The sequence below is a fragment of the Triturus cristatus genome, chromosome 4_1 (genome assembly GCF_964204655.1).
Source record: "Triturus cristatus chromosome 4_1, aTriCri1.1, whole genome shotgun sequence".
Lineage (NCBI taxonomy): Eukaryota > Metazoa > Chordata > Amphibia > Caudata > Salamandridae > Triturus > Triturus cristatus.
The window spans coordinates 741,357,606-741,380,067 of NC_140585.1; the positions used below are offsets into that span (position 1 = coordinate 741,357,606).

A 22,462-nucleotide genomic window follows, 5' to 3' on the forward strand; every position below is an offset into this window, starting at 1 on the left:
CTCACATCTTATTACCACTTACAACCACTCTGTCAGAAATGTGGCTGATTTGCAGGACTATTAATGGATTAGGAAAGTAAGAGCATTGCATTCAAATGTTTAAATAAACAAATTCTTTGGCACAGTTGCTATTATTCACTTTCTCCATACTGTATATTATGATACCTTTAAATTTTGAATTACACCAGATTAATTTGGAGTCTTGCATTCTAAGGCGCCCGAAACTTGTTGCTTGCCAGTGCGCTTCTACACTCTTTGACTGACTACATTAAGGTGTTGTCGTTATGAGGACATTCATACAGTGGCGGACGGCACTGATCAGGGTTGGGAGGGGGTGAGGTAGAAAAGAAACAAATCTTACCTGTTTGGGGCGTCCCTCCTCTTCTCTCCCCGTCGTCTCTTTTCGCCAGAACAGGGAAGCAGAAAGCACCCAGCTACCAGCCTCCGTTGTGATTGGTCTGAGCGCTGCGGTTCGGTGCTCAGCCAGGGACTGGGGGCATGGGCATATTCTCCACGCCGGCTGTTATGCATCCTGCCTGGAGAACATGCAAAGTGCGCATGAATGTTTGGCTGGTCAGAGACTGCCAGCAAAACATTCATGCACACTTGGAGTGGGCAAACCACTCCTTCCCTGGTTTGCTTTGAGAGCAGAACAGCCCTGCCCCACCCGCGGAGCTGCCACAGCAGGGAAACATTAAATGATAATCAAAACAAGTTATTATCATTTTGTGTTATCTTTATTAACACTGCTAAAAAGCAGTGGAGCGATGCTCCTCCACCTTAGCCGAGGAGCTGCCACTGCATTCATAGCTGGCAAGTGTCCCCATAGCAAATGTCTTACTTTAAGCCTGTACTGACGTTTTGACAGACATCAGATTGTATTCTGGGACTTGAAATCTTGCTGTTATCATTTTAAGTATGATCTCAAAAAGCTCAGCACTAAAGTGCAGTTAGGTAAAAAGCCAGGATTAAATGAAGGTATCATATATTACAGAGAGGCACCTTACAGCTATGAAATAAGTTGGCGTGTGAAATGTTTTGTGTCCGCTCCTGTTACTCCCATAATTTTATCTACAGCGGAAGGTGCAGCTCAATCTGTAATGTCTCAAGCTAGCGATGGTGCAATTTTTTCTATAGATCTGAAAAGTGCAGCGACTTTTGTATCTCCCACTACTCAAACTCCCCCCGTAACGACCCAAACACCCCTTACCGATAAAATACTCGAAAAAAAGGACTATGTGAATAGAGTAGGGGGGCAGCCCTCACCAGCTCTCTTGACTCCTAGTCTAGCTCCTTCGGCACCCTTATCTGCATTTGTCCCCACATTGGCAACCAAGTGGACAATAGATACTGGTACTGGTACTACTCAGTGCCTACCGCAGAATTCTCCGATGCCTGCCATATTGGCTGTGGAGTCAGCTGGTGGCTTTTTGAATAGCAGTAGTGAAGTTTCCAACTCTAAGATGGCCCTGCAGCCGGAACCCACTCCAACTACAGTGCTGTGGCGGCTCAACATGAGGAGACTCAGTGCTATTTTAAACAGGCTAGAACGGACAGACAGGAGATTAAACTAGCTCTGGAGGAGGGTGTTACAAAGGTTTCAAATCTTGCTCTTGTAGTCTCAGATCTTCAACAGCGTGTTGCCGAAGTGGAGGAAGTCAATGCCGCTACCTGTACTTCAATTAAGGCCCAAGATCAGTTGATGACGACTATGCAATCTAAGGTCGAGGACCTAGAAAATCGGCAAAGACGCCAGAACTTGAGGGTCTTTGGGGTGCCTGAAGGAAGAGAGGGTGCTGATGTTCGGGCATTCACTGTTAAAATTGAAAAAAGCCAAAGGATTGTTAAACGCACACTTAGGGACTGTTTTGTAGGACCCGATTGGGTTAAGGAGGGACATTGGTTGGGAATTATAATTGGAAGACAATGTCTAGAATTCATATAATGTGTTGGAACGTAGCTGGCTTGAACTCTTCTATTAAGTGCCGATTAGTGTCGGAAGAATTGAAAGCATATAGACCACAGATTGTTGGATTATCAGAGACTCACTTGGCTTTTAAGGATCGCAGCTTTTTTAAGCAAATGGGGTTTGAACTAATAACGTGTACCACTCAGACTGTGTCAATACGTGGTGTTGCCCTCTTGCAAGCGCAAACTTCTAAATTTGTGGTACTCCGTTCACTTAGCGACAGTAAAGGTCGCTGGGTAATCGCTCAACTCTTGGCCTATGGTCAGAAGCTCACGATTTGTGTGGTCTACGGCCCAAATAATGACTGTCCAGAGGTTATCTCTTTTTTAAATTTAGAGTTGCTGGACTGGGATGGCGAACTTATAGTCATGGGAGACTTTAACTGTGTATTAGATCAGAAGTTAGATACCACAACCACTATGGGTAGGGCTAGAATGATACATACTAGGACGGCCATCAAGGATCTACTGCGTATATTCAATTCAATTCAAATTTTCTTTATTTCGGCCGATTAGGCCATAAAAGATACAATCATACAATATCATATAAAACAATCACTTGGAATAAAAACAATTAATAGAGTCGATACAACCAGTGTACAGAGGATTACGGACATACATCAGTTGGTTGACTTATGGCGGGAGGCTTATCCACTAGTTAATGGCTTCACATATTTCTCGCAACCACATCGACAATATTCCAGGATAGATATGGTGTTCGCAAACCAATCTAGAATTACAGATTCTAATATTGAGATATGTCAGAAAATCACATCGGATCATAATCCCCTATTATTTACAATACTTTTAGGATCAACACCACAGCGGACGATAAGGGGTTTTACGTTTCCCAAATATTTGCTCAAAACCTACGATTATATTCAGTATATGCAAGGGCAATTAGTGGATTTTATAGAAATTAATGCCCATACTGCTTCATGGTCTATAGTGTGGGACAGTCTTAAGGCATACGTTAGGGGCATCACTCAACAGTATTTGTTTCGACAGAATCAGGCTAAATAACGACTGGCAGCGGCCGGACGCAGGGAATACCTAGTGCTAGAACAGCGGCATATTAATTTAATATTAACTAAGGATGCCCGGGAAGCTGAGATTTATAGGCAACTTATAACAGTGAGAGCTAAGATTACTCGTGAGTTAAGGGAGAAAGTTGCCAATCAGTACCACAAATTTAGAGCTCAACAATACGAATATGGGGAGAGGATTGGACGGGTATTAGCCTATCAATTGGCGGACTTCAGGGCCAACATCCAAATTAAGAGCATCATTGGTGGTGATGGCCTAATGTATCATCAATCTATAGAGATATTGGAGCAATTTAGGCAATTTTACATAGGCCTTTATAGTGATAATATGGCTTGTGATCAACAAGCAACGGCAGCTTATTTACAGGAGAGTGGTATGAATGTATTAGATTTCCCTACCACGGTCTCAATGGATAGGGACGTGGATAGAGCTGAAATTTCGGAAGCAATCAAGGCTCTCCCCCTTGGGAAAGCCGTTGGGGGGGATGCTCTACCCCTGGAGTTCTACAGAACTTTTATAGGAACCCTTGGTCCAGTTTTTTTGAAGGTAGCGAACGATATATTGGATGGTGGGGACATTCCCCCGTCTTGGAAACGGACTAATATAATTGTGTTTTTTAAAAAGGGGGAAGCCTCCAATCGAGAGAGGTTCTTATCGCCCAATCTCTCTCATCAATCATGACGCTAAGATCTTTTCAAAAATGTTGTCTTCTCGTCTTGCACCATCCATACACTTAATAGTGTCTGACCAACAGCACGGCTTTGTTCCTGGGAGGGATACTACAATGCATATTAACACCGCTATAGCTGTGTTTGACGCTGCCCATTGTTTGGGCGGTAAAGCAGCGATGCTAATGCTTGACGCCGAGAAGGCTTTCGACCGAGTTACCTGGGGGGCACTTTGGGCTATAATGTTGGAAGTAGGAATTGGTCACAAGTTTGTCTCGGCTCTTCAGAAAATATATATGAACTCGCAGGCTGTTATTCGGATTAATGGATTGATATTGGATCCATTTTACATTCAGAGGGGCACCCGGCAGGGGTGTCCCCTCTCACCTTTGCTATTCGCAATATACATTGAACCATTTATCCGCCATCTGCTACGAAATCAGCATATCAGTCCGGTTTCTTATAATCAAATACATATTAAAATAACTGCTTATGCGGACGACATAGCTGTCTTTACTATAGACCCGGTTTAAGCTTTGGGGGAGATCGTCTTGGAAGCACAGCGATTTGGATCATTTTCAGGGTATAAGCTTAACACTAATAAAACCCAAACAATAACTAATATTGGAACTATCCCTCTTGTACCCGCTTTGGGTGTCACTCAAAATGCTACTTAATTAGGGGTTTGTCTTAACAGCCACACGGAAGAAATTGTGAAACTTAATTATGAACCATTATTCAAGAAAGTAGCTACGGATTTGCGCAAATGGCACCAATTGCCTTTAACCATCTGGGGACGTTATATTATCAAGATGAACGTCCTCCCAAAGTTTTTGTATCTTTTTAGGAGCATCCCTCTGCGGGTTCCATTTTCATTTTTTAAAAGACTGGATGGCATTATAGGCAGCTTTATCTGGGGGTATAAAAGGGCCAGGCGGGCTATTAAATTTCTTAAACTGCCATATGAAAGGGGGGGGGGTTTTAGACTGACAGATTTTAAGTTATACTTTTGGGCTTCTTTTGCTACGCGCTTACAGAGTTTGATGGAAGGTTTTGGTATGTCACAAATGTGGCTAGCATATCAGTTAGTCTGCGGGCCTGAGTATAGGTTCGTACTTACCATGATGTCTGACCCGAATTACTTTAAACGCGTCCGCTTCAAGACAGTGAGACACGCTACTCGGATTTGGCGGGACTTAGTAAAGTCGTACAATATTCCTGAATTACATGAGAGCACCTATCTAAGGGGGAATCCCCGTTTGGGGGCCCTATTTGGTGATTTTGCTTGGAAGATCTGGCAACGGTGCGGTGTACTACAGTTAGGGCAATTGTACGATCAGGACGGTTTTAGATCATTTTCTTCTTTTAGGGACGAATTTGGGGTCCCAAACAACTTTTTTAAATTCTTGCAGATTAGAGATTTTTTTGTCAATGGGGAAGGTCTAGCGACTGTTAATGCACTGGGGGAGCCCGTTAGCTCACTACTACAGATTAGAGGCAGGGGTTGTATAGGAAAAATCTATGAACATCTTCTTACAGGTGTAGCTGATGATGACGCTCAGGCTGTAGAAAAATTAAATCGCTATTTCGGAACTTGTGTAAACACAGCAGACTTGCATCGGTCATTATTGACTATCAATTCCTCTGTTACTTCTATCAATCTAAAACTTCAGCAACACCGCATGTTATTTCTCTTGTATTACACACCCGAAATTATCTCTAAGTGGGCTACGCCCAGTTTGACACTAAAGACCTGTTGTCCTAAATGCTCACTTTTTGCTGCAGACATTAGACATATGTTTATAACTTGCCCGGAACTCTCGGTTTTTTGGACGCTGATTACTAAGGAGCTGTGTAACTTGTCAGGCAGTAATATTATTATTTCTGAGAAAGAGATACTGATGGGATTTATAGAGGACCCCGGCTCAATCTCTGTTGCTTTATTTTCTATTATTATGGCTTGCTGTCGCTTATGTATTGCTAGGGTCTGGTTCGAGCCAAAACCCCCAACACTTGCGGAGTTCTGGCAGTTACTGAGAGGGGTGTATGAGATGGAAATGGCTCTTGCTAAGGTCAGGGGCCCCTCCTCACGAGCCAGAATAGAACGAATTTGGTTCTGTCTACACTAGGACTAAGTGATATTGATTTTTTCTTTTCATTCCCCCCCCTCTTTTTTCTTATTTTCTCTGTGCTTGGCTATTGAGTTCTTGTACTATGTTTTTGAATCAATGTTATGTACGTTATCTCTCTTTTGGCAAAAATAAATAAATAAAAGAAATGTTTTGTGTCATGTTTTCACCACTATCCCATGTGCATGGTGACAGCACTATTTTCACAGGCACCTGCAACTACACCTTGCATTGAATGATTGAATACTGACTCGTTAGAAAAGGGGGCTGATGTACAACATGGTTTTATCCATTCTGTGTATGTTGGTGTTAGACCCAGTGGTTTCTGGCTGGCTGGGATGCATCGAAGCCAGACAGAGTCCACTCTCCTAGATAGGATGAGTACGATACACTTGACCAATAACCTGTGCTCACCCTTGGGTAGCTTGGCACAGCGCAGTCAGGATTATCCTCAGGGTCAAAGTGTAAAGTATTGACACAGCGCAGCCCTCGCAACACACTGATTACACTACAAAAAGACTCCACACTGTATGTATAAAACACTGGTCTTGTATTACACACACATTAAAATAAAAACAACACACACATTGGATACATGCTTTACAGTTATATGCAACTGTCTAGGTCTCCCATTAGCAGCAGAATGGCATGAACATATATGTACCAGTCAAAGGTATTCATTTGCCCCATTATCACCTCAGCCTCATAAGCAACATAAATCCATGTGCATACTTCCCCAATGTGTTCACAGTCCAAGCGATCCCTTCCACATCAAAAGCGAAAGAAATATATATGCAGTCTGTTCAGAGATATTCCACGTTCCTGCTATCACATTAGCATAAAACACAACTTACCCAAGAAATCACAGATTTTGCCTCCGCCTCGTGACTCAGCCCCTCAGCTACTCAAACTACACCAGCCAACGATACACGTTGCATCCGCTGGAAACACTTTGATTAGATTGCCGGGTCAACCTAAAGTGAAAGGAAACATGTTTTTTTTTCCATCCAGATTAGGACGTCAAGGCACCCAGCGGCACCTTCACAAGTGTGGGATCACTATACTCCCTGTCCCTCTAGCCAAAAGACTGTGACATTGGAAGCTGGTGCGCTTCTAAATTGGAGAAATGTTTCTCCCCAGTCGGAGGTGCGAGCTGCAATTGCTCCCAGCAGCCAGCCCTGGATGCACACAAGGCACAATAAGACCCCTGAGGTCCAGTCACAATGAGTACCTTGTGGCGTGGTTCAAGGGGGAGGGAGCTGGGACATTGGACTGAGGCTGCGATGTCAGGCACTGTCGTCCTCCAGATCCGGAGGTCAGAGACAGTCTAGCCTTCCAGCTTGGGTCCCGCAGACACGACAAACCTCCCCCAACACCCCTTGGACAACAAACGCTACGAAGTGCAAGCTTGCACAGGTTTTTTCTCCAGCACTCCTAACATTATGGCACCCCAGGTGGGCCGCTGATCTTTATGATTTATGATCGCACACCTCTGCTCAGTGTAATTACTGCTTACGTCAGGATGGTCCTTGTCCCAACCGACGTTCACTTCCACCCATTTCTACTGCACCCCGTGCAGTCCTCATGATCTTGTGGAAATGGGGAGATTCTTTCTGTCCCTGGGATCTCGTGGACAGGAGGCCAGCCAACCAGCTTTTGGAGACTGCTTAGGGATCCGGGCCATGACAGTTGGCAATAACTGCAAGCCAGCAACATCCAGGCAAAATCCACCTAGTGATAGTCCCATTCCTGGAGCACGACAAACCCCAATCCACCAGAAGTCTGTGGATAATCCAGTTCTGCCCTAATGGTTCCTCTTGTTGATGTCCCAGCATCATACCAGCGTAGTATGGTTTCAATCCCAAAAGCGTCTCTAAACTCCTGAGGACACAGCCCCAGTAGTTGTATCCACAATGGCCTTTGAAGATGGGATCAGTTCCAAAGGCCACTTTTAAAATGCATAAACCACCTCTAAATGTTGTCCTGTCTGCCATCCTACCCTGGGAGGCTTTATCAATATCTTTAGTGGGGCCAGGACCCTGCCCCTAAGAATGCCGGTGCCAATTCAAGCCCCTCTTATTCGTCCCAGGAAGGCCACTCACAGTCAAAGGTCTTCAGTTTCCCTTGAGCCCCAAATTTATGGGCGTCTACTAGGACTGCACAGATGTAGCTGTGCCCACAGCACCCAGTTGAGCCTCACACAAAGAAATGCCCACTTTCCCAAAATGGCACTTTCACATTACTAATGTCAAATTCGCTCGCACTACCAGAGAGGATTTGCCATTACTAATCCATTGATACCAAACACTATACTGCTACTTTTCTGCACGTAGAAGCAGGCCTCACCATTACCAAACACACCATCCGGTGTCATTCACTACTAGGGCACGTAGTGCACATGTGCCCATGCCCTACCTCGTCCTGACATCGCACTCTGTCCCCAGGGAGTACGCAGATGTAGTGAGAGACATGCAGACCCATGACAAGTAGTTTTAAATGACAAACTGAGCAATAGTAACCTGCACATACAGGCCCTGCCATGTCAAACCTGTGGTACATTTGAAGAGCTCTCTCCGTGGGTGGAACAACCAGTGCTGCAGGCCCATGGAGGAGCATTTGAGTTACATGCCCTGGGTATATGTCTTACCACTAGACAAGGGACTTACAGCTAACTCAAATCAGCCAATCATGTATTCACCAATCACCAGTATGTATATGACAGGCACAGTGCCTTGGCACTGCATGGCAGTGTCAAAGCCCTCAAGGTCCTAAGGCTAGCACTTAGATCAGCGGAAAACCAGGAAGGACAAAAGCAAAAAATCAAGGGAAAGCACCCTCAACATGGTCATTTCCAACTGTTGGACATATTGGCCAAGATTATTATGAACCATTAAAAAAATTAAACACCTCCAAAGGATGAAATATGATTTTATTAAATCAAGATTCTCTACAGTGTATAAAATAATCAGACCAGACCAAAAACTTGCTTGTAAACCCTGCACTTTTAATCCAAGCACATAAAATTTGAGGAAACAAAATGAAGAAGAAACAGTATTTTAGTGACATCCCCAAACAACAAAACTCAAGCAGAATAGTATTAGACCAGCTTTCTTGATTTCAGTGGTGGCAGGTGAAATTTGAAAGTGGTGACGCGTACATTTTTGGCCTGAATTCCAGCGAGCATAAAAAGCCTATGTATTGCAAGAGAAGTACATGGAGTTCTCTCCCTAGGACATTGTTGAAAAACAGAAGTAAAACAATGCTTTTTAAACCAATTTTCCAAAATAGATTAAAGAAACATTTTTTTTGCTAATTCTGAAGAGGTACTGTTTTTTTTAAATTCTCAATGGTATGTCACCAGAAGATTTTGTGCAGAAGTAAATGTTATTCAATACCCAACAGCCAGGGGGTGAGCATTTAATTTAATTTAATCCAAAATAGTACATAATGGAAGAAATCTGGCTATATAATGGAAGAAATCTGGCTATCCTCTATGTTTGTGGTTGCAAGTTATTGTGAAAGTTAATGGAAAATCTTTTCCCACTCCCAGGTCAATATAGGATTTACCTGAATTACCGCAGTGCTTCCCTTTCAAGATAAATGTACAGGTCTTGTCAAGGAGGGATTTTTCACTGGTTTGCATAAATAGTGTTTATATCTGCTAGGCACATGCTCCCTGTAGCCACATCATCATCTGTGATACTCTTATAAGAGACTTTGGGGCATATTACAAGGGGATATTCTGATGGCAATATCCCCTTCTCCTTATTTACAAAGCTACGTTTAGCCACTTAGCGTGGCTTAACGCCGCCTTGTAAATAAGGCCCCTTAGCGTGAAAGGGGCATGCAATAGGTGTTGCAGTGGGCGTTCCACCACAACACCCATTGCTTTGGGCGCTACCCCATATTTACAAGGATGGGGCAGCTCCAAAAACGAAGGCCAGGTAAAATCTGGTTTTAGGATGGCGATACAAGGAGAAATTATTAATTTCTCCTTGTATTTCTCTTTCTATGTGTGCAGCATTCTGCAGCACACAAAGAAACAGCAAATCGCCTTTCAAAATTGTTTATGACCATAAACAATTTCCCTTGCAGCGCAGACACCCTTGCAACATAGTACAAGAGTGCCTGCACTGGTGCTAGGCTGCTTTTTTAGTGTCAGTGCTAGGGGAAACGCAGGGGTGCTTCGTATATTTGTAAATACGCTGCATCCCTGCATTTAAAAAATGTTGGAGCCCAGCGTTACCAATTTTGGTATAACATCGTGTTCCAACAGCTTATTGTAAATATCCCCCTTTTGCAGTTTCTAAGCACTGTGAATAGATGTCACTTCTAACTTCTCAAGGCTAGAGTCATTTATTTATTTTATATATTTATTGAGTTTTATATAGCACTGGCTAGACCCGAAGGTATCAGAGCGCTTTACATGAGGAAAAAACATTATTTCAGAACATGGTTACAAAGTTACACCGGTTACTGGAGCGTAGTTACAGGAATTACAGGAGTACAAAGGCATAGCATAAGCATGAGGAGCTAAAAAAAAAATATACGCAAGGGGAGAGAAGAATAGGAGAGAGAGGGAAGGAATAGGGGAGGTAGAGGAGAATAATGGAGGGAGGAGGAGGGGGAGGGTATAGGAGGCACAATGGGGAGACGAGGAAAAACAATGTCTGACGTCATTCAAAGCAGAAAGGGGCCAGGTCTGTGCAATGACAAACAGACTGAAAGGAAAGTAATGAAACAGCTTGTATTTGTTCATGCATGAATTAAAACGCCAATAATGTGCAGGGAACACTTTTGCTGGAGTTACAGTAACACATAACCTAATATTTATAAGGTGTGATGAATGACAGTGGCGGCCTCCACAAAACTCCAGGGGGGGCAGGGAGTATGGAAGGGATAACAGGGAGATCGAATTTTGAAAAACGTACCTTTCCTGCGGCCGATGCGTCAGTGCTCCTCTCTTCACTCCGGAGTATCCCAGCAGTCCCTGGGACACTAGCACACCCAAACCAGATGTTGCTCTCACATGATAGCAACTCCATGATTGGTCTGAGCGGCCTCTTTTGCCACTCAGACAGTGCCTTAGTGCCTGCGGTATTTCTCCGACTCGGCTGTGCAACACAGCCGGATTGGAGAAACGTAAGTAACCTGTGACGGCCGGCCATACAGACGTGCGCACTTTACACTACTCCCTCCTCTCTGCCATGCCGGCCCAGCCCAGCCCAAGACTCCCTAGCTCAGTCAGTCAGCGGGGGAAAAAAATGATAATATTGTTATATTGTAATTTTCCGCTGAGTGACTCAATGGGGTGACGCTCCTCCGCCATTACAGGGGAGCCACCCCTGGACACAGGAGGAAATAGAAGGGTAAGTACAAAAAGGACTGCATTTCAATAAGGTATTCTCTGATATGTTTTACAGCTTCGAAAACCACACAGAACTAGCTGCTTGTATAATGTATACTTTCAACTGAGTCGCTTCCAGGTGTTTATAACGAGCCACGACAGAGCTCTGGAGTTCAGGCTGCAAGCAGTGCACGTTTCTCACAGTGCCTGCCAGTGGATGAAAAAGGTGCTAATATTACAAGGCCATCCAATCGTTGTCCTTTCAGTGAGGCACACAGCAGTGGTGATGTTAGCAAGCAGCAATCTAAATGTTGCCAGGCTGAGAAGAAGCCAAGACCAATGTTTCTAAAAAGTGGACATTTATCCAGAACCTAAGTTCTCAATTAGGCAACTTGATTTCGTCTGGGATGAATGACTTTCAGAACCATTTTTTTTTTGCTTCTCAGCCAGGCAGAGTTTAGAATGATGCAAATGCTGGCAAGGGCCTAATGTATTGCCCACTTGTGATGAAAGAGAAAAACAAGGGAAAAATAAAAGGGAAGAGAAGGGAGAGCGAAATGGGAAGGAAAGAACTAGTGAGAGGTGAACTTTGAAGGAGAGGCAAGACCACTTACCCCAACTGTCTTGTCTGGTTGCTGGCTCTTCCCGGATTGCCGAGCCTTGACGTAAAAGAGAGGAAGGCAAGTTGTTGTGTGTTTTAAAGCATGACCTTTAGTGGTAACATAAAATGGGCGCATCTGTGAAAACCCATTCCAAGTCAAAATTCACCCTTATCAATGACAGCCCCAGCCCAGTCTGTTCTCTGGCTGGAATTCCCTAAACCAATGCACGATGCATAGAAGCATGTGCAGTGTATCAGTTTAGAGCATACAGCATGTGATCCGGCCTCACAGAGCCATGAGTGGAATCTCACCACTCTGTGATGTCAGGCTTTCCTCCAAAAGCTGTCACCCCTCTCTGTCCCAAGTCGTCACCCTGTGACAACTTGGGAATGGGAGAGGTGATAAAAGGCAGCTGCAGAAAACTGACAAGCAGCCCCGGGAGTACAGGGCTAATGCTGTACATGCCAGGGACTGCTCCAGAACGGGACGCTTCATTGAGTGACTTGTGGACAGTCCCGTAGGACCCAAGTATTGCAGACCTGGGCTGGTAGCATATGAGCCTTAGGCTGCTTAAGGTATACATAATCTGCACTAAATGCGTGATGTAACTGGCACATGCATACTATCGTATGTGCCTAAAAAAACCTGCCTGACATCCTGTTCAAAGAGGCAAACAAAGGCAATGCACAATGTATTTATTAGAATGGAAATTGGATGGTAATTGCTTTTTGCAATTACCATCCATAACGCTGTGAAACTGGAAGGGCGCAGCCCCTCTACCCAGTAACACAAACTGCTGCTGCTTGATGCGGCATTGTATAGTAACAAATACATTGTGTTGGCCCCTTCATGAAGAAATAAACAAAATTACTTAGTTAGTCGCCTTTCTTTGAATGGCATTTTGGTTTGTGATTATGCAGGTGATTATAAGTGTGTATATGTTTATACTGATGGGGGCTGTTTCCCTTTCAATGGGGTTTTATCAGGTATTATAGGTTTAAACCTGAAACAGGATAGCCTGCTTATATGGTTTAATTAAAGTCATCAAAATATTTTATTGACCAAAACAAAGTTAACAAATAATCATTATATGTTTGAATCAAGGTAAGTGACATTTTAAAATGCTTATTGATAGCCCTACGGTTAACAGTAAGTCATGACAAGCCGTCAAGAATTTCTTTGTCAGATAGTACCATCCCTAATGATATTAGTGGTGTTTTAGTGCTTTACTTTTAATGTGTTGTCACCCTTCCAAAGCCAGTAAGCCTGCCTTTGCTAACTACATCCTTTTATATTGTTTCTGATGTGGTGGACACTGTGGTCTTAGGGGTTAGGACTCCCTAGGGGTGCAAAATGTTGGGAGGGTGTCAACTTGGGTATTTCCATCTACCTTCTTGTATATATTTGTAAATTAATGTAACGTATTCAATAATGTGTGCTTAATAAAGTACTTTTTCCTTTTATAAAAAAAAAGCACTGACTGGATAATGATTTATTGAGTGTTGCCCACACCACCTCCCATGAGTAGGTCTTGGACTGTTAGTTTTTGCTACCCTTAGAGAGTCAAGTGCTACAATGAGCTACATGGCTCCCAGGAAAGGGACAGTGATGGACTTATTAAAGCCTTTGCAGCTAATAACCCACTTTCTTACACAAATGTACTGGATCATAATATCAGTCCTTAACTAGATATTGTGTTGCTATGCAAAGACTCCAATTTAGTGCATAAATCAGTGCAAATATGAGTATTTGGGTCTTTTGTAAAGGTTACTTCTATTCCTTTTTGCTTTGCCAGATTTTAGCACAGGATCTTCCAACCAGAGCGACAATGAAGACACTACTGGGATATGACATCAGCGTCAAGTGTGGGGATAAAGACAATGTTGTAAGTATGGCTGGAGGTGATGCCCACAGTGTTAATGCATTGAGAATGGTGCCATTAAGTTAATTATGTGGTATGCATTTGTATTGTATTTGTATTGCACAATCCTTGTCAAGAGGCAGTGGAGCACTTACAGGGTCACAATTAACAATGCAGTCAACAAGAGACAGGAAAGGTAGTTATGTTCTGGAACTAGAAGTGTACTTTTACTGCATTGTGATGTAGTGTTCTTTATTGTCTTCATTTCTGTCCGAAATTAGAGCAGCATTTGAGTGGTCCTTCTGGATATGGGGTGTTGTTTCAGATACTGGTGGTGGAAAAGGCCTGCTGCCTTTTTTCTTCCCTGTTTTCCCTCTTAGTGTTTACATATGGCCGGGTCTAAACTGGGGTGGCATGGTAAGCAAATGAATGATGGATTTAACCCAGATCTCTTGACTGGAGGTGATTGTTTGATTGTTCAACATTCCGTCCATCACTTGACTCGATTAGTAGGGCAGCGCACCGGCTATTTTGAAAAGTTCTTGACTCCATCGACAAAGCATTTGTATATTAAAGGAGACTGAACCCTTTAGTGTCTTGTTAGTTAGAGATGACAGGAACCATTTGGTCCCTGACAGACGGATAGGATTCATGCTGTAGAATGTTCCGTTAACGGTCACACTCTGAGGAATAAAGACATGTAATACCAAGCTCCATGTGTGGTGCAGTCATTTATTGTGCCCTAGCTGGGGAGGATGCTACAACTATTGACAAGACAGGGAATTATGTAAACCCTGTGACCTGAAGAACCGAGAGTGCTCTCCCGGAGAGTTTGTTGTGGTCCAGCAAACTGCTCCAGTGTGCCACATGTGCCTCAGTCGAAGTGAAAATCGACATTTGGCGTATGTTGAGTCAAAGCGCCACTCCAGGCACTAAAAGGCCTGTGAAGAAAGCGAAGGCTTTACAGAAAATGTGTTTGTCGTCTACAAGAGATGTGCTTGCAATGTTGAGACAAGAGGTACTGTGCCACAGTATAACAGAGCTGTCATTCACACAGTACGACAATGCTAAAGACAGCGACAGCCAGGTACAGAGAAGCGCCGCAGGAAGTGATTACAGAAGGCAAGAACGCACTCAAAGCAGAAACCATTTAAAGCACAAAGACACGCCAAAGGCAGCAACAACCATGTACGGAAAGTGCAATGAGTGGTGACAGCCAGGTGCAAGAGAAGCCTGTGATTGGAAGCTGATAAATGAGGAACCATTAGAGGTGGCGACCGTCAGAGATATAGAGAATATGATCACATATACTAGAACCTAAGTAAAGAGAGCTATCAGACCTCGGCACCAGGTGCCCAAACTCAAGCAAAAGCACGGGGTTGTGCATCCAAGGCTGGTGAGTCACGTTGGACGTACTGAAAGGCCGTGAGCCGTGACGGAATAGAGACAGTCTACTTATCTAATGACAATGCGAAGAGAAGCCAAACCAGTTCAGATTGACTATGACGATCCTGAAGCCAGCACGTCACAAGGACTTACAGATGGTATGACTGGTGCAAGTCCAGATGAACAGCTTATACTTATTAGCAAGGGACATAACTGGTGATAATAATGCTGCCTTCCTAAAAGCACCGCCTCCCTTCGATACTGCCAAAAAGCTGAATATTGGCGACAGATGGATTGGCTGGATCAAAGCCTCTGACGATTTTATTGATGCATTGGAAGAAGGAAATGACAAAAAGATGATTAAGTGTCTGGAGAATTTGATGGGTGAAGGAGTCAAAGAAGTGATAAAGAAAATACCACACGGTGGTGAAGTGACATACCATCAATTAGAAGAAGCGTTAAACACCAAGCTCAATCCATTGCCAAATACAAAAGTTACATCTTCAGTCATGAAAGGAAAAGAACTGGTTTGTAGAAAGACTTGACTCCATCATCAAGCATTGGATGAGTTGAACGATGAAGAGGCCATTCATGTCAGAGTAATAGATATTTGCCTCTCCGATTCCTTCAGATCATGAATGTTGAAAGAGACCCTCAGCCTGGAGCGAGTACTCATAGCTGCTAGAGCAGAAGAAAGAGCAGACAGACAAGCAGCTAATATGGTGGTCAGACGAGCCAAAATTAATCAGCCCTGAGGGTGAAAAGCAAGCTGAAACACAAGGTAGAAGACCATAAAGTAATGTCTCCAAAGAAAAAGAAATTTGTGTTTTCGTTGTGGATTTTCCTTTCCACATGAAAGTAAATGTCCTGCAATTGGATAGACCTGCAAAGGCTGCGGGAAAGAGAACCATTTTGTAATGGTTTGCAAAGCGAGGGAAAGATTAAAGTGCGCCACGTCGAGAAAACAAACAGGAGGAAATATCAAGTGTGTCACATCATCATCATCATCATCATCTTTATTTCGGTCACTTTAGACCATAAAAGAATGCAGCGGTTATACAGTTGTAAATTACACAATATAAAAAATCACACTTAGTTGAATTAAAATTAATCATAGAACAATTGAGTTAAAATCATCAGAAATATTCATTCAACCATGTCTAACTTAATACAGCGATTACGGCTAAGCCACACTGCTGTTAAGAATTTTGTGACTGCAAATACAATTGGGGCGGATGAATCTGTCTTTAAAATTCTATATGCTGGAAGAGGATGCCTAAAACCAAGGTTTTTAAGGAGCGGGACAAGCCAATAATTCCTAGCTCTTTGATAGGCTGGACAGAAAAATATGATGTGCAGGTCAGTCTCTCGCGGGTGTGCACATGCTGTGCATTGCACTGAAGGCTGGGGCTTAGTCCAGCGATCAGTGAGTGCCCTGAGGGGAAGAGTGCCATATCGCCACTGCATGTATAACTTCCTTGTATTTGGAGGGCTAATATCATCAAAGGCGAGCTCTAAGTGATATGAATCTTTGAATTTAAGGAAATAATTAGATAAGGACCCCTCTCGTGTACTCTCAATTGAGACGCGTAACTTGTGCTCATAATAAACCTTTGAGATGGATTTGCGTGAGATCCTGCAACATACATTTCCTGGATCAAGCCACAAATCTGGTCTTTCTAATGTCTCGAATGTTTGTTTAATATATCTTAACCATGGGATTTGTACGGCATTAGGTAGGCGCAAGATCTCTACGAGCTCAGCCCTGTAGTTGGATAATTCCGGCGTGCTCCAGATTTTGCGCCAAAAAGTTAGGGGTTTAAGTCTCAACTCCTCTGTAATGGGTCTTAGGCCCAGGTCTAATCTCAATGGGAGGAGTGGGGTACTGGACGGTAAAGCTGCCAATTGCCTTATAAAGTTATTCTCCGTAATCTGCAATTTCCGAGCAGCTATGTGCCCCCATATTTCCCCCCCGTAGGTCACTGCCCCTCTAGCCTGCATTTTGTAAATTTGCAAGGGGGGACCAAATGGCTTGTAAATCGACCCGCTTATCATCCTACATATACCACCCGTTAACTGGACCAGTTTCAAATTTGCCTTGGTTCGGTGCGAGTCCCATGTCATAGTCTGGTTGATTGTTACCCCCAGATAATCGAACGTAAAAACCCTCTCTAATCTAGAGGACCCTATTATAGGATTTGGGCGTGTTGAGGAGGGCGGGTTGAGGATCATATACTTAGTTTTTAAAGCATTGATCTCCAGTCCGCGCTTCACACAGAAGTTCGAAAACCCATCCAACACCCGTTGTATGCCCATGGGGGATTTAGAGAGCAGCAGGGTGTCGTCTGCAAACATGATAGCAGGCCCCCTGCTGCCATTTAGCTTGGGGGCGTCAATGTTGCTCAACCCAATAAGATGGTTGATGACCCCGTTCACAAAGAGGCAGAACAGGGTCGGTGCAAGCACACAACCCTGTCTTACCCCCCGTTAACGGGGAAGCTATCCGAGAGAACTCCCCCTCTACCACACCTAACCTTAGCAAAATTCCCCTGATGTAATCTTATCAGGATTAGTAGGATGTCAGCAGGAACTCCTAAGTCCATTAGGACAGTCCATAGTTTGTTCCTTGGTACTAAATCGAAGGCCGCTCGCAAGTCCACAAAAACCGTGTACGAGCTACCACCCTCGATTAGCGCGGTCTACCAATATAAGAGATTCAAACGAAAAATCTGGTCTGTGGTTGAAACACCCCCTCTGAACCCTGCTTGATACGGACTCATGATTGCACATTCTTCAATCCAATTCTGGAGGCGGTTAAGTATCAGTCTACCGAAAATCTTTTGAGGAACATCGATAAGACTGATGGGTCTGTAGTTGGCTGGGAGCAGAGGCGATCCCTTTTTAAATATTGGGACAATCTCTACGCCCAGCCAAGTATCTGGCACCTCCATACCCCCCAAAACGGAATTTAATAGTGTTGTTAAATAGGGTGCCCAGACATCCGGTTCTTGTTTAAATAGGTCGCCTGGCAGACCATCTAAACCGGGTGCCTTGCCTGATGCCAACCCTGCAATGGCCACTCGGACCTCCATTACTGTGAATGGAACCCCTTTCGGAGAGTCGCTGACAAACTGTGTGGGATTTATCCTTGCCCCATCAACTACCCTATATAGGGACTGGAAGTGGTCTTGCCATGCCTTGGCTGAGATATTGGGCTCTATTGCAGAGGCCAGCTCCTCAGACCCTGTATTCACATTGCGCCAAAATTTACGTGAATCTCCACGTGCCTGGGAGATGGTGAGTTTTTCCCACTTTTCATACTCCCATTAGCTTTTTGCATGGGTGGTCAGGCGCTTATAGGCCGTTCTCCTGGCCCTGATCTCCTCACTCCCCTTCCCCTCCTTTATCGAGGCCAGGAGATCAGTTTTTGCCTTACGGCATGTGGTGTTGTACCAAAGGGGACAAACAGCACGTCCGTTATCCCTTTTTGGTATGGAGAAAAGAATTTCAGACACCGATTTAATGAGGTCCTCGTGCAGCAGCCCCAGCTGTTTGCATATACCCTGGGTACTAACTTGCTCCATTAGTGCGTGGACTTTTTCGAGTGTGGGGATAACCCGGGCATACAGCCTGGATATCTTCCCTGGGTTAGAAGCTAATTTCTCCCATTTCACTCTTCATCTATTATTCGTAAGGCCTAACCCCACCTCGGGAGCCTCCACCTGCTCCCCCCTGACCTCAAGACCGGGATGGTCATATTCCAGTTCCAATGCGTTGTGGTCACTGTCTTCCCTTGATATCACCCAGAAGTCTCTCATAAGCGACCACGAGGCCAATGGAACTAGAATATAGTCAAGTCTTGACTCCCTACCCACTCTATTGTATGTGCATTTTGGAGGGATATCAGATTTTATCCGTCCATTACAGGCCCGGACACCATATTTCAGGGTTAAGGATGTAATTTGTACAGCCAGAGGCGTCCAAGCTCTTGGGGCCGGCGCTTCCAATGGGGGTACAGACCACGCCACGTCCTCCTCCTGGGCCAGACCGTCCAGTAGGCCAGAAAGCGGCTCGAAATGGCAATTCAAGTCACCTCCTATTAAAAGAGGAATACCCTCAGGGATTTCACTTAGGGCATCCGCAAGCTCCTCGATAGTACGCGACTCTTGCGTGATATTAACTGGTCTGGAATAAACATTTACCAGCAGAAGACTATGTGAGTTTGGCCACTCCAACAGTACAGTAAGAATATCCTCCTTGCTCAGTGGAAGAACAACGGCCCTGCATCCCAAGTCATTGGCCACCCAGGTTGCAAGTCCTCCCGAAGGACGCCCCCTGCCGCCCCATTTTGCATTTATGGAGAATACTGCAAAACCTATGCGAGTGACTTCTTCTCTCGCCCAGGTTTCATGGAACAAGCATATATCTTTGCCCTCGATGAAGGAGCTCCAGTCCGGGCATTTCAGTTTATTTCCCAAGCCCACCACGTTCCAAGATACTATCTTCAGAGAGGAACAATTAGTTTTCTCGGTTAGTGAGTTTGGGAGCATATCCATACTAGAATGCATCCCCAATAGTGTGTTGGTATCTGAGCTACCGTCTTGGGCCGCTGTCACCTCACTTGCAATAAGTGGAGAGCTAACGGTCCTTATAGATACCTCACCGTTGGTGTATTTCTCCTCAGGGTTGACCTTCCCCCCGGGGGTAGCTAGGCGTTTTGTAAGTGTAAGAGCCCTATTTTGACCTGTGTCCTCCCCTCCCCCCGTCTGACTCGGTCAATCTACCATATCTAGGTTACTAAACCTGTTATGGGTAGGAAAGTGATCGTATCGCTGAAATCTGGGGAGATGGGGGCCCCCTCTTACTCTAGCACCCCATCTGCCTCCTCTCCTATGTACTAATTCCCAACCCTCCTCTTCCTGCTCATGTCTTATGGGTGGATAGAAGAATGATAAAGGTAGGGATTGGATTGAAGTCTCCTGGTCATGGTATGGCCAACTACATATGTATGAGACGGTCATGGCTCCCTAAAGTTAACCAGGACACAGTCTCCATGGATAGATTTCCTGGTAATGCCTAGCCATGGGACTCTCCTCACCATGAGGACCTCACTCAGTATTCCTTCAGGGAGGGGCCTATTGATAGAAAGCCAGTTGATTACCTTGTTTTTTAGGGCTTCAACAGGTTCTCTAGAGGATGGTTTTAATTTGGGAATGCCTGTTAAAATAACTGTGTACGGGCTTGCCTCCGGTGGCAAGTTGACTGGCCTATGTTTTATACCATTGCCCTGTTCCCCTTTTGCAGGCGCAGCTAACTTCTCCTGAGGACTTACATTTGCTGCACAATCTAATTGGGGTTGGGGGGGCTTGGGTAATGGTAAAGGTAATATACTGAGCTCTTCAGGGGCAGAAAAATCACATTCAGTAATGGGTAAGATGGAACTACTCAAATCGGGTACATCAAGCGTACCACTTATCCCCCTGGCCCCATCATATGGTAATATACAATCCAGTCTTTGTTCTGGGGTGGTTGCATGTGCAAGGGGTCCCAAAGAGGATCTCCTTACCCACTCAATTTCTTGCAAAATGCGCCTTTCTAGAATAGTGATTTCGTCAATGAGGAGTGACCCCGCTTTTGCAAAATATGAGTCCAAAGTACCTTTTGCCATCCCAGCAGCCAGTGTGGTCTTACTCCTCGTCTCTCTTGTGGCCATAGTCCAAGGCTAGATGCGGGAAGTGTGATGAGGAATCGTAGACCGGGAGGGATGACCCGGTCCCGGTCTCTCCCGTTCTCGAACAGCCTCAAACGGCCCGCTCTTTGCCCGGTCTTCGCCCCGTGCTTCGTCCTGCGCGCGCGATAACTCCAGGCGTTTAAGTGAAGGGGAGGATCAGGCGGGAGTGGGCGGGAAGAGGCCCCAGCTGCACCGGTGGTAATGGCGCTGTGCAGGCTGGTCCTCGCAGTCCCGCCCGCGGAATAATCAAGCAGCAAGGGCTCCCCTTGATCCAATACACTCCACAGGGTCCGGATTAAGGTGTCACAAGCACCAGCAGTCTCCGTAGTCAGTAGAAGCTGCGAGCGGCTCCCGCGAAGCGGGGGCCGCGAGACGTTATCACAGTGTTGGAGGGAGTGGGCGGGAAGAGGCCCCAGCTGCACCGGTGGTAATGGCGCTGTGTAAGCTGGTCCTCGTAGTCCCACCCGCGGAATAATCAAGCAGCAAGGGCTCCCCTTGATCCAATACACTCCACAGGGTCCGGATTAAGGTGTCACAAGCACCAGCAGTCTCCGTAGTCAGTAGAAGCTGCGAGCGGCTCCCCCGAAGCGGGGGCCGTGAGACGTTATCACAGTGTTGGAGGGAGTGGGCGGGAAGAGGCCCCACCTGCACCAGTGGTAATGGCGCAGTGCAGGCTGGTCCTCGCAGTCCCACCCGCGGAATAATCAAGCAGCAAGGGCTCCCCTTGATCCAATACACTCCACAGGGTCCGGATTAAGGTGTCACAAGCACCAGCAGTCTCCGTAGTCAGTAGAAGCTGCGAGCGGCACCTGCGAAGCGGGGCCGCGAGACGTTATCACAGTGTTGGAGGGAGTGGGCGGGAAGAGGCCCCAGCTGCACCGGTGGTAATGGCGCTGTGCAAGCTGGTCCTCGCAGTCCCACCCGCGGAATAATCAAGCAGCAAGGGCTCCCCTTGATCCAATACACACCACAGGGTCCGGATTAAGGTGTCACAAGCACCAGCAGTCTCCGTAGTCAGTAGAAGCTGTGAGCGGCACCTGCGAAGCGGGGGCGCGAGACGTTATCACAGTGTTGGAGGGAGTGGGCGGGAAGAGGCCCCAGCTGCACCGGTGGTAATGGCGCTGTGCAGGCTGGTCCTCGCAGTCCCACCCGCGGAATAATCAAGCAGCAAGGGCTCCCCTTGATCCAATACACTCCACAGGGTCCGGATTAAGGTGTCACAAGCACCAGCAGTCCCCGTAGTCAGTAGAAGCTGTGAGTGTCACATCAAGAAAATAAAATGCATGGCAGAAAGTTCCAGATATGTCCCAACCACGCCCACAAGGCCAACCAGCAACATCAGTTGAGGCAAGTAGAAACTAAATAATGCCAATTGTCGTCAAATTCCTTATCTAAAAGATCAGAGCTGTCATTGTCGAGCAACAGTGAGGCAAGATGTGTGTGCAATGTCAATAATGACCACAGAAAAATGTGCGCATGTAGGTTTAGCTTCTCACAAGGAAGCGTGCCCGTCGAAACTAGATCAACAAGTGAAAGTGCGAAATTCATTTGGACACTGTCCTAAAATCACACTGAAGGTGAATGGGTGTTCCATACAGTTTATCATAGACAGTGGCACATCAAAAAACATTATGCCAGTGGAAAAGTACAATGAACTGTCTCCAGTGCCCTGTTTAACTCCATTGAAAACCAGAGTATATACGTGGGCTGCTTAAACACCACT

At 45.3% G+C, this 22,462-nt stretch overlaps 1 protein-coding gene across 1 annotated transcript in view; it reads left to right on the forward strand.

The window, feature by feature from the left end:
- Positions 1-22,462, forward strand: part of LOC146855445 (stabilin-2-like) — a 1,201,024-nt gene that overhangs the window by 804,234 nt on the left and 374,328 nt on the right. Inside the window, 1 exon segment of the mRNA XM_085653243.1 lies at positions 13,557-13,646. Coding sequence (XP_085509369.1) covers positions 13,557-13,646 — 90 coding nt within the window.